This window comes from Apodemus sylvaticus, chromosome 2 (genome assembly GCF_947179515.1).
Source record: "Apodemus sylvaticus chromosome 2, mApoSyl1.1, whole genome shotgun sequence".
Classification (NCBI taxonomy): domain Eukaryota; kingdom Metazoa; phylum Chordata; class Mammalia; order Rodentia; family Muridae; genus Apodemus; species Apodemus sylvaticus.
Window position 1 is genome coordinate 53,631,981 of NC_067473.1, and position 13,133 is coordinate 53,645,113.

The following is a 13,133-nucleotide window of genomic DNA, read 5'->3' on the forward strand; positions in this document are numbered from 1 at the left end:
TCACTAAACCATTTCTCAAACGCTATCTGTATTACTTCTAAATGAAAGAATTTAGAACTATTCCTTTATTTTATGAAAAGTAACTGTTTCAACAAGTTGACTGCAAAGGTCTATTTCTAGAGTTAATTCTACTCTTTTTTTTTTTAAAAATAAAGGTTATTTATTTTATTTTGGATTTTTAAAAAAGATTTATTTATTATTATGTGTAAGTACACCATAGCTGTCTTCAGACACACCAGAAGAGGGTGTCAGATCTCATTACGGATGGTTGTAAGCCACGATGTGGTTGATGGGATTTGAACCTAGGACCTTCAGAAGAGCAGTCAGTGCTCTTAACTGCTAAGCCATCTCTCTAGCTCCCAGTTAATTCTACTCTTATTACCTTTCTTTATAAACTCATATTTTAAGCCAAGCGGTGGTGGCGCACGCCTGTAATCCCAGTACTTTGGGAGGCAGAGGCAGGTGGATTTCTGAGTTCGAGGCCAGCCTGGTCTACAGAGTGAGTTCCAGGACAGTCAGGGTCACACAGAGAAACCCTGTCTTGGAAAACCCAAAATCCAAAAAAACAAATAAGTAAATAAATAAATAAATAAATAATCAAATCACATTTTAAGAAAACAAATACTAAAACAAACCAAAACAGAAAGAGCCAGGTGGTAGTATTATACGCCTTTAATCCTAGTACTCCAGTGGCCCAAGCAAAGGAATCTCTTAGTTCAAAGCCAACCTGGTTTATAAAATGAGTTCCAGGATAGCCAGGGCTACTCAGAGAAAACATGTCTCAAAAAAACTGAAGAGCTGGGCGGTGGTGGAGCACGGAGGCAGGCAGATTTATGAGTTAGAGGCCAGCCTGGTCTACAGAGTGAGTTCCAGGACAGCCAGGGCTACACAGAGAAACCCTGTCTCAAAAATACCAAAAACAAAACAAAACAAACAAACAAAAACTGAAGAAACAAAGGAAAAGAAAGAGAGAAAGAGATAAACAAACAAACAAACAAAAGGACTATTAAACATGTTATAAGAGTATAAGGTCATTTTCATGTTAAACAAACAAAACCCCACCTAAACCCTGAAGGAGTCCAAAGGACAGTGGGTGTTATCTTGGACTCAGAAGTGTAGCTCAGGGATAGATGCTTAGCTAGCATATGCATGTGCCTGGAATTGATCCTCGGTATATAAAATTAATTAATTAATTTGTAACACAGCCTGGTATAGTCTCTTCTCTTCCTTCAAAGTCCCGAGTCTGCTTAGTTAAAAGACACTCAGAAGAATCTGAAACAACAGCCCCAAACCCTCAGCATTGTAGGCTTTGGCTCTGAAATGGAACATCAGCAGTTTTGATTATTTTTCAATAAATATTAACAAAGCATTTATTTACAGCTGATTTACAAATCCTAATAAGATCTGCAAGTAGGTATTGAACTTTGCTGCTTATTGGATATGATAAAAAAAACAATGACCTCACATTTGCTTCTTGGTAGGAAAATGGTTCAGAAAAAAAATCTAATATTGAAACAGATACAAAAATTGTAGAAATGTAAGAATTATAAAAGAGTGATAGAAGAGGGCACACAAAATTCTCAACTCCAGCTCCTAGACATCACACACACACACACACACACACACACACACACACACACAGACACACACACACAGAGGAATCATGAAAACATTATAAAATGCAATGTTCTACTTGCAAAGTGGTTATAAACTAAGCACACCTGTCATAGGCTTCCTGCACAAACTGAGAAAAAGAAAACATGTTTCCTTTTTGTGGCAGATTATTTGCAAACATTCACATATTTTGGGACACATAAAATTCTCAGAATGAATCCCTTAAATTTTTAATTTTCTTTGGATTTCAGATTTTACCTGAAAAGTGGGGGTGTTGAGATAAATGACTCAATTCTAACTCCAACTCTCCAGTTTTGTTTTAATTTATATTTATTTTGAGCAATTCTTAGCTTTTATATGAAACATGTACTTAACAGAAGACCCTTTCCTTTCAGTTTAGTCTATTAGCTTTCAGGACAGTCTAACTCATACATGTATCAAAGGCTAGCAGAAACAAGTCTTTTAAAACTTTTAAACTTTTTAAACTTTTAAACCAGCGTTTGTGCTTTAAGACCCCACAGCTGTCCCCAGCTAAGCTGCTTACAATACACATACTTCATGAGAAGAAAGCAGGAGAGCAAGTCCACAGGACAGAGGACAGCAGAGCAGCTCTGTGGGCCGCAGAGGCAGCGAGCACTCACTCACCCAGGAACTGAGGGTTCCGGTCCACTACTTCGCTCATCTCCCCAACCAGCTCAATGCTGGTGTACCGCACAGCCGTGTGCACAGTCTCTGGGAGATGGACAACTCCCTCTAGTACCTCCACAAGTGTGGGATTGTTCTCCCTGAGGAAAGAAAGCAAGTCCTTACAGTTACTGTCTGTAGGGACAATGTTCTGGCCAAGTAATAGGCTGCAGTGAAACTTTGGATTGTCTAAAGGGCTTCTAAGTAAATAACTATCCAAATGAAAGTACTGAACATTTTTCAGACATGGAGTTTAGTTTGTTTTCTTGAGGTGCTAAGAATGTGCTCTACCACTGAGGCACATTCCCCAGGCCTGAATATTTTCCAAATCTTCAAAAGGGGACAAAACATACAAAATAAAAATATTAATATTCCAGAAGAACATTACTCCTTCTTCTGAACAAAATGAAAGTATCTATAGACATATGCTGTCGAAAAGGCATTTGCATTTGGAAAGGCAGCTATTAGCTGAAGGTGAAAGTTATCTTTTAAAGAATCTACTTCATTTATTCACCTATCTGCAGCACCTAGAACAGTACCTGGCACATAGTGGGCACTCAAGGAATAATGCTAAATGCTTTAATGAATGAATGAACGAACCCAACAACTCTCACAGATCACTTCTATTAGCTCCGAAAGATTTCCTTTAACTGGATAATGGAAACTTTGAAAAGTTGTGGTATGCTGGCTCACTAACTGAAAGAACGCAATTAAACAAGCTGTGGGGACAATTAAGGTGCTCTAATTTGGAACAAGACAGGAAAATGTAAACAAACCAAACCCTTTCTACAGTTTTGTGAATTTATTACACTCATCCTTTTCCTGGGTTAAAAACACAGCAGGAAAGATGTTCCAGTCAGAATTTAATCCAGAAATGAAGATGTTTATAATGAAGAGATCCAGGATTATAGCATGAATACACCTACCTATTACTAGGTTTATTACGCCCTTTAAATGGTCAAAACCCAAAAACAAAACAAAACCCTGTAATCACACGTTGGTTTGAAATGAAGACAGACAAGTAGGTATTCTCTCATTGATGCCTAAACTTCCTGTGGGCACTCAGCCAGTAATAGGAGTCAAATCAACATCTACTAGGTACAATAATGATGATTTTGGTAACCCTTAGACCATCCAAGAGGTTCCAAAAGACACTAATTTAAGAGCAAATACTATAGTAAGTAATTAAGAAACAAAACTTCTATTAGAAAAAAAAAATAGACCTAAATCATCTCCTTAAATATTTCTTGGATTGGAAACATGTCTAAGAGTTCACAGACTAGGCCCTGAAAGGAAAGAAACACTGTGCTTTTAACAGGTAACCATCTGCCTTAACCATCTTTCCAAACAAGGTCCTAAATAGAAGTGGAGTGTTAAGTAACTGATCAAAATCCAATGTAACTTTAAAGTTATTATATCAGTGTAAAAGCTCAGGCACAAGCAAACCATTTAAGAACACTGCCATAATTTCCCATTCTAAGAAATGTCAACTCAAATTTACATAATTTACAATTTCTCATTGGTAACAAAAGTAACAACTGTTATTTAGACTCTCTGTTCTTTTAGTTGAAATGGTACCATTGCTCTGCCTCTACAACCCATAGATTCCCTAATACAGGAGAACAATATAGTTAAAAGACTAAGAATAACTTTCTCAAGGTCATTACCTTAATGCCTATCTCACTGTTTTTAAGCAAATACCAACAATTTAACACTCTAATTCCTTGATCACACCCACTGTCACAAAGAAGCCACTGAAGGAAAAAAAAATTAGTATTCTATTCCTAGATCAAGAGTAAAAAAAATTTTAACTTTAGGAAATATATTAAAATACAGCATCATCAATGCAGGCAACCCTGCACTAGAGTAAAGTTGGAAGGCTGGACAGCAGCACAGAAGTTGTGAGACTTTCCAATAATATAACATAGAGAAATGTGGTGTAAATCTCCTTTCTCTTAATATTTAAGAGTTCCCAACAAAAGACTTATTAGACACTCACGGATCAACACTCTTTGCTATAGCAGCCATGATAAAGAGAACCGCTTCTGTCACCTCCCAGGGTGGGTTGCCTTCTTTCAGAGTAGAATACAACTAGAGAAGAAGAGGTGGATTATGGATCCATTAAAGAAAAACAGAATTCCAAACACAAAACAAAAAAATGTTAGTTCAGAGAAATCTGGTTCTTTATTAAAGCCCAGTCATCACGCAGAGCGGCAAAGGGCAGTCAGTCCTTTCATATTTCGAATCCTCACTAACTACAGGTAACTGGTTTTAATGTCTAAGCAAATGTATTTAGAACCCCAAGAGTTTATCAAGATTATCATGTGTCTCCCGAAAAATGAATATTATGAAAAAAAATGAAACATTGAGTTTCTTCTTGTTTTAATAGCTGATCAACAGATTTTCTTGAGCACAAATTCTGAATGTGCATCTGCTGTATAGTTTAATTATTGTCTGCATTAAAATAGTGCAAGTTAAATTACTGAAAGCAACTGCTCAGAAGGCTCTCTATAACAGCACATCCAAGCACAATTAAAAACAAAAAAGAAATAAAAAGGCAGATACTGAGTGGTGTTCTGGTTCTTAATTTCCCAGATTATATTCATGTATGGAACATGAATAGGTATCAGGTAAAATAAAATGTCTGCAATCAAAAATAACCATAAAAACAAAGCAAATTTCTGTAGTCAAAAAGAGACACTACAAAGGAAATCAAAATAAACTTTCTCATATGGTATCACAGAATTTTCAATGTAGTATGTAGATTTTTATATCACTCACAATTTCAATTAATGATTTAGCTAGCTTGTTCGCTTTCATTTTTGCCAAAGAACATCTTCTGAACCTGGAGTTCCACAAAACACACTTGGCAGTATTGACAGCTTATATAATTAAATTCATAAAACATCAAAATTGAAGTCAAAGACACAGAGCCAGTGAGAAAAAGAGCTGAGATCTGAGTATAGGTAATTTGCCCACTAAGGCTGTTTCCTAAGAGTCTCCATAGTGGATTCCAAAGACACGCTTTGTAATGAAAAGTTGTAATTTCATGAATGTCTCCTGGGTAAGATTATACTTAAGTTTTATATACAAAATGGGTGTCAAACTCTCATCTTCCTAATGTTTCTTATGTTAGTTTGGTGTCACTACAACACAGCATCCAAACTGTCACACCGGAGCTCATAAAGTATGATCAAGCAATACAAAATCACCTGAAGTTATTCTAATATTAAGTGACGTGGAATGATGACAATGACTGCAACCTTATGAGGTCAAATGTCACTTATTCATCACCAGTAAACAACAGGACTAGGACTCTTTGACTCTAGTAATATCCACCTCTGGAATAGAGCTGCACAAGAATCTAACTAATAACTATGGACCAAGGAAATACCGTATAACTAGAGCGTTGCCAGGACGGAAGCAGGAAAGCCTGCCTATTGTTCCCAGTGGGTCCAAATCCGTAAGTTCCCTGAGAGTCCCATGCTTATCAGCTGCACACCTGGAACAGCTCTTCTCAGGAGGAGTAACCGAATAAAAAATCTGTCCATGACGGCTGCTTTATCAGACCCTAAATAAACATTGCTACTATCTGCCAGGCAATGTGCTAGGCACCTACATATCTACTATCTCATTCTGCCACCAAGCTTGGGGACAAAAAGATGGAACATTTACAGAAGCTATAAAAGCAAGATAAACACAATCAGTGTGATCACTAAAACTGGCCCAAGAATCTCCAAATGAACTTACCTGAGCAAAACATTCCATAGATCCAATCAAGAAAATCAAATCCTTCACCAGGTCTGACACTCTCATTCGAAACTCCCCAAAGTCATCGGTCTCTTCAGGAACTCCCTCCTGAAATTCAACAGCATGTAACACCTGTTCAAAACTCACCAAAGCCGTCAATTCCTTTTAGAGAATCCATAGAGAAGAAAAAGCCATTAAGGAATCAAATGCCAGTGAAACAAAGTCTGAGACCACAAGTCTATGTTCCATCATGTTAGAAGGTCAAGTGCTCCCCAAGTGTGTGGGGTCTACACTCCACTTTCCTATGAAAAATCTTTTAGTTTATGTGTATGACCATGTATGTCTATTTTGTACACCTTGTTTGTTTCTAAGAAAATCAGAGGTAAAAAGTGACTGTAAAGAAGTGGTAAAATTAGGCGGGCGGTGGTGGCGCACGCCTGTAATCCCAGCACTCTGGGAGGCAGAGGCAGGCAGATTTCTGAGTTCGAGGCCAGCCTGGTCTACAGAGTGAGTTCCAGGACAGCCAGGGCTATACAGAGAAACCCTGTCTTAGAAAAAGAACAAATCCAAAAAAAAAAAAAAAAAAGAAAAAGAAAAAAAAGAACTGGTAAAATTTACAACCCTATCTAGAAGGTCAGCTCTTTAATACTGAACAATCAAATCTGAGGCTTTCTTCTCTAAAATTTACCACAATAAATTCACAAAGATAATTCTAGATTTTAAATCCTATACCAGTGCACTTCTCTAAAAAAAAAGCATGACCAACCACATCTAGCACCCATCCTGAGTACCATCAAGAACTACTCATCTAGCTCAGCCTCCTTGCTTTAGGAAGAAGAAGCTAAAATGGAAAAATGAGGAAAAAGAACAGCTTTCCAGATGAAATCATAAATAAAATGCAAAAGTATTATAATTTTTCAAATGTAAAAAAAATAAGAAATCTAATAAAAAAGGGTTTTTATTTGTTTTTGGTTTTTTTTAAGAGAAATGGTGTCACAAAACTGGCAAAGAGCAGGAATCCACTAAGCGTAAGCACTGAACTAGAGCAGCTCATGTGGAATATTCCAACAATTGGGGACCCTCAGTTTAGAAAAGTTCAGAGACTAGCAAGTCAGATTTAATGTTATAAGCAATTAAGTTTACTCCAGGGCCTAGACCACAGCCACTCAACAAGCAGGCAGACAGGTCAAACAACGAGACATAATGTACAGGGGTCTTACACAAAGAAGGTGCAAGAGTCTTCCCATGAACTATGTCATGCACCCTAATGTTTTCTTCTAAGCAAATGTCTATATGTTTTCTTTTAAATTATCAAATGATAATACAAAGAAAATATATACACACATGGAGAGAAATGATAATTCCCAACATCTTTATACATGTTTTTTCATTTTTAAATCTTAGTTTTTACCTAATTATGCATCCTATACTATTAAAAACAAAGTAGAGCCCAATGTGGTGGTGCATACCTGTAAACCCAGCAAGCAGGAGGCTGACATAGAATTGGAAGTTCAAAACTGGTCTCAACTACATATCAAAACACTGTCTCAAAAAAAAAAAAAAAAAAAAAAAAAAAACCCAAGGATAAAGCCAGGGGTGATGGGACATGCCTTTAATCCTAGTGCTTGGCAGCCAGAGGTAGAAGGAACTCTAGAGCAGGAGGCTAGCCTGATATAAATAAGTCAATTCTAGGCCAGCCAGCACTACACAGTGGACTCTGTTCTCAATACAAAAACGAAACAAAAAACCAAGCAAGACATGGAATGCAGCTCAGGGAGAGCACTGGCTCAGTATGGTCAAGGTTCAGGTTTTGTCCCTGGCACTACACAAAAACAAAAGGACCAAGCAAACAGTACAGAATTTTACACTGATTTTTTTTTTTACCACTTATCCTATTACTACTGCAGAAGTTATCACTATTAATTGTGGTATAGTGATTCATCAAGTTTCTTAACACAGTTAATCATTTTCTATAACATCATTTATATCAAATTCCTAGGAAAACAGTGCTGGCTCAGTAGGAACAATCTTTCTACATAGGTCTAATTTTTATTATACTAGTACTGACTTCTTCACTGTAAGCTAAAGTGGAAAAAATCTTGAAGATTGTTAGATGTATTACCTTTTTTTTTCTTTCAGTTTTTCAAATTAAAACCAAAAGGCAGAAATTTAAGGTAGACAAGGGTGCTTACATGGTCTGGTTCCAACTGGCAGTGTCGAGCCAAGGCATGGAGTAGCCTCTGAATGTACGCTTTGAAAATGCTGTGAATAACTTCATCATTGGTTTTGTATAAATGTTCTCCTAGTCGGTACCAAAAGTTAAAGGAAATTTCTACTACCTGTTAGGTAAGAAAGAAAATAGTTTGTTTGTGAAAGAGAAGAAAAGAAGAAAAAAATAGGTTCATTCCTATCTACCATACAGGAAGGACATACACTATTCCATAACATGTATGCAATTAGTTAGGAAGCCACCTTTCTACACAACTACAGATCTGTTATGTATTTGTTCCTAAATATCTTCCTAGTAGCCTCAGTATCCAATTAAATTACTAGTTTTATATTCTCTATTTACATTGGGGAAAACTTTTCCCAAAGTGTATTAAATTTTATAAAAAACAGAAACATGTGTCTTCTAAGGCAGAGTTTCCCCAAACTTCTTGAATGTTTAATTATGCTCACATCAGAAGATTTCTTCCCAGGCTAGCCAACTGTAATTCCTTTACGATCCTACATTCACACTCCTCCCCCCCTTTCTTTTGAGGCAAGGTCTCATGTAGTAAAGGTTAACTTCAAAGTCACAAAGTAGCTAAGAATGACTTCTGAACTCTATTCTCTTGCTTCCTCCTCTCATGTGCTGGTATATTCTAGGCATACACAACCACGCCCAGCCCTCATCGTGAACATGAAGGATGGTAGAAATGGATGGAATTCAATGACAGCCAGCTTCCAAACAGGGCTACTTCAGAAGTGACTGCTAGCACATAGGGCTATGGTGTTTTAAATTTTACCGGATCTGCAACTCCTTGGGAGATTCTATAGGACAAGCAAAAAGAACCTGCTTGTGCTGAAAACCACGGGGATTAAAAGAACAAGCACAGAAGAGGGACCTGCAGTTCCAAAGAAAAGCTGTTCAAAATGAAATGCAACCCAAGACCCCCACCCACACATCATTTTTTTGAGGCAAGATTTCTTTGTGTACCCTTGCATGTCCCGGAACTCACTCTGCGACTAGTCTGAAACTCAGAGATCCACCTGCCTCTGCTTCCCAGGTGCTAGGATTAAAGGTTTGTGCCACCAATGCCCAGAGAATTTTTTTTCCTTTAAAAGAAAACAGGATCAAGGTTGGAGATTTAGCTCAGTGGTAGAGAGCTTGCCTAGCAAGTTCAAAACACTGGGTTTGGCCCTCAGCTCTGGAAACAACAACAACAAAAAAGTAATCATGATCTAAAGGTTTATTTTTATTACTTTTATTGTGTACCATTTGGGGAGAAATAAGTATAGGTGAGTGCAGGTGCTCTGGTATGTCAGAGGTATCACATCTTACTGGTGCTGGAGTAACAGGAGGTTGTAAAGCACGAGTTATGGGCGCTGGAAATTGAACTCAGGTTCTCTGGAAGGCAGTGTGTGCTCTTAACACTGAGACATCTCCAGATCCCTTTATTATTTCTTAAGTGATAAAAAAGAAGTATACTTTCTTGAATAAAGAACCTTCTAGGCTGGGCAGTGATGGCGCATGCCTTTAATCCCAGCACTTGGAAGACAGAGGCAGGCGGATTTCTGAGTTCAAGGCCAGCCTGGTCTACAGAGTGAGTTCCAGGACAGTCAGAACTATATGGAGAAACCCTGTCTCAAAAAAAAAAAAAAATAAAAAGAACTTTCTAAGAATCCAGGAAAAAATTAAATTTCTTACTTCTATGTATGATGTTTGTCTGTATGTGTGGCTGTGTACCATGTGAATACCTCAGGATCTTGGATCCCAAGAGACTAGAGCTACATTCTAGTAACTTGGATCCCCAGGAAGAGTAGCCAGTTCTTTTAACCACTAAGCCATTATCTCTAGCCCCTAAAATCTTGGAAATTTATAAGTAGTATAGCAGTACATGCCTATTATCTGAGCACCTGGGAGATGGAGACAGGATCCTTATCAGATTAGTCTGCCAGCCAAGGATACACACGTGCTCAACAAACAAACAGAAGGACTGGCTGGGGATGTAGCTTGGTGGTATCAATTTGTTATGATTTTAATAAATATAGCATCCACGTAGCCCAGGCTATCCTGGTGCTGACAATGCAGCCCATGTCAGCCTCAACTCTTGATCGTGTCTTTGCCTCAAGTGCTGGTTGATGGTTGCTGAGTGCTGAGAGTAAAGGCATGTGCCTGGTAAAAAAGAAAACTTTTTTTTCTGTTTTGTTTTTTCAAGACAGGGTTTCTCTGTGTAGCCCTGGCTGTCCTGGAACTGGTGTGTGTGTGTGTGTGTGTGTGTGTGTGTGTGTGTATGTGTGTGTGTGTGTGTTCAGAGAGAGAGAGAGAGAGAGAGAGAGAGAGAAAGAGAAAGAAAGAATATGAGTTTGGGTTAACAGTGGAAAGGTAATAGGTTTTCTTTCTGATAGATTCTCTGAGTCAACCATGACAACCAAATATGAAAACAAAACAAAGCAAAGCATAGCTCTTTAAAATACCCCAATGATGGGCAGATAAGATGACTCACTGGGTAAGGGCACATGCGGAGCAGGTGCAACATGACAGTAGGAGAGAAGGACTGTTGACACTGCCTTGACTCCTACTGCATGCAGCACGTGTGCTGCTCCCCGACCCCACATACCAATAACTTTCAGATCACATTAATTAAAAACAAGAAAGACTGTAGCTTCTCAACAAGGAAATGGAATATGCTATATACACCCAGAGACTAAAAGCCTTAGTTCAGTAGAGACACTACCTCATACTGAGGGTGGCCTGCACAGATAAGAAGCAATTCCAAAGTTCGAAGATCTCCCAGACCTTGGCCTGGAGTACAGACAATTTTTTCCAGGAAAGTTTCACATAGTTCGGTGAAGATGCGGCAGTAATTCAGAACTCTGTGGAGGTGGAACGAAAGTACCAGATGAAGACTCTAGGCTTTACATACTCAGTCAAAGAACTAAGGCTCCTGGCTGAGGGCCATTCAGTGAATAACTCACTCTAGGTATCATAATCTGGGGCAAATGCATGTGCTTAGGATGTTCACATCTATACAGATAAATATATAATGGTAAGCCAATTCATATTCTCTACAACAAATTTTTGAATAAAAATTCCAAATTAGGGTTCTGGAGAGATGGGTCAGTGGCTAAGAGCACTTGTTGGCTAGAGGGCTTGAGTCTGATTTCCAGCACACTTATCAGGTGACTCACAACCTTCTATAACTCCAGCTCGGGATCCAATACCTCTGGTCTTAGTAGACACCTGCATTTGTGTGTGTGTGTGTGTGTGTGTGCGCGCGCCACACACACACACACACACACACACACACACACACACACACGTAAAATTAAAAAGAACAGAACCAAATCTTAAAAAAATTTAAAATTCCAAATTAGACAGTTCAAAAATTATTACCTTGGTTCTCATTAAATTATATGTCTCTCTGTAGGTATATGCATGTATGAATGCAAGTGCTCATGGTACAGAAAGCACTGAATTTCTGATGTTGGAATTACAGGCAGTTGTGAGGGTCCAGACACGGGTGCTAAAAACGAAAGCCAAGTTCTCTGCAGGAGCATAACCATTCTTCACCACTCAGCCATCTCCCCAGACCCTACATTAGACATTTTAAAGTTTATGCCTATTTCTTATAGTCTTCTCATTTTAAGAGTAAAGAAAATACAATCAAGAACTGGTGATAAACCTCTCTCGGATTCAAGATGGCACTTCAGATAGCATGCGCTTTACATTTATAAAGCCACAGAGAATCAAAGCACCAAGGCTGAACTAACAAACATTTGAAAAACTGCAGACTGCAGGTAACCCAGAGCTCCAGACTCCAACAATGACTCACTTGTCCAAATCTTCCCGTGCCACAGCCATATGATAGGCAGTCTCCAATGTCAAGACTCCCTGAAAAAGCTGCATGGCCAATGGCAAGTTAGTCTCTACATTTTCAATAGCATAGAGAGCTGAGCACACACAGTCTGAAGCAGCTTCGTGTAAGTTAGATGAGGTCTTATCTTGTTGCTGGAAAATAGAAGGAATACAAAAGCAGAAATCAAAATCACTGTAGTCCAACCTTTTTCTGAAACTTACAACCTTCTTCTGAAACTTGTTTTTTGTTGTCTTAGGAGACAAGATGTCTTGTAGTGCAGAGTGGTCTTGACGTCACCAAGTAGCAGCTAGCCTCCTGGTCTTCCTGACTCCATCTCCCATGGGCTAGCATTACAGAAATGCATGCCCTGTACTCCTATGTACTCCATGTCTGGCTGGTTGAGTGCACACTATGAACGGCCCCATAATGGCCGACCTCCCTCACCAAGACAACATCTTCCTTATTTCCAGACATGCCAAGAAAATGAAAAGTCTTTATCCCTCAATCAGACTCATAAAATTTTCTTTTTATTTATTTTTGCTTTTTTCTTTGGAGATGACGTCTCACTGTGTACCCTTGGCTGGCCTGGAATTCACTATATAGACTAAACTGTTCTTAAAGTCACAGAGATTCAAAGGAATTTTGTAGCTTAAGCTTTCTTGGAAACACGGCACTCTGTCTTAGCTCCCAGAGTACTGCGATCACATGTGTGAGCCACAATGCCTGGCGGTTACCAGATTATCTCCATGTTTCTGCTTATACAATTTCTTCCATAGGTAATGGCATGATTCCGCCCTCGTCTTACCTTGAAATCCATTCTCTTTTAAGTACTATTTAAAATGAAAGGACTCAACCACTCCAAAAGCTCATTACATACTAAAGTGGAGATCTCAGAATACCAAAGTTAAGCAGAGCTTCTTAAAACTTCTGGGGTACAACTGGGCAGTGGTGGCATACACCTTTAATCCTAGCACTCCAGAGGTAGAGGCAAACGAATCTCTGTGAGTTTGAGACCAGCTTGAT

The 13,133-nt window shown here is 38.6% G+C and overlaps 1 protein-coding gene across 1 annotated transcript in view; it reads right to left on the reverse strand.

The window, feature by feature from the left end:
* Tnpo3 (transportin 3) overlaps positions 1-13,133 on the reverse strand; it is a 78,299-nt gene that overhangs the window by 26,889 nt on the left and 38,277 nt on the right. Inside the window, 6 exon segments of the mRNA XM_052173350.1 lie at positions 2,260-2,399; positions 4,298-4,389; positions 6,049-6,156; positions 8,241-8,387; positions 10,989-11,127; positions 12,087-12,262. Of these exon segments, the coding sequence (XP_052029310.1) occupies positions 2,260-2,399; positions 4,298-4,389; positions 6,049-6,156; positions 8,241-8,387; positions 10,989-11,127; positions 12,087-12,262 (802 nt within the window).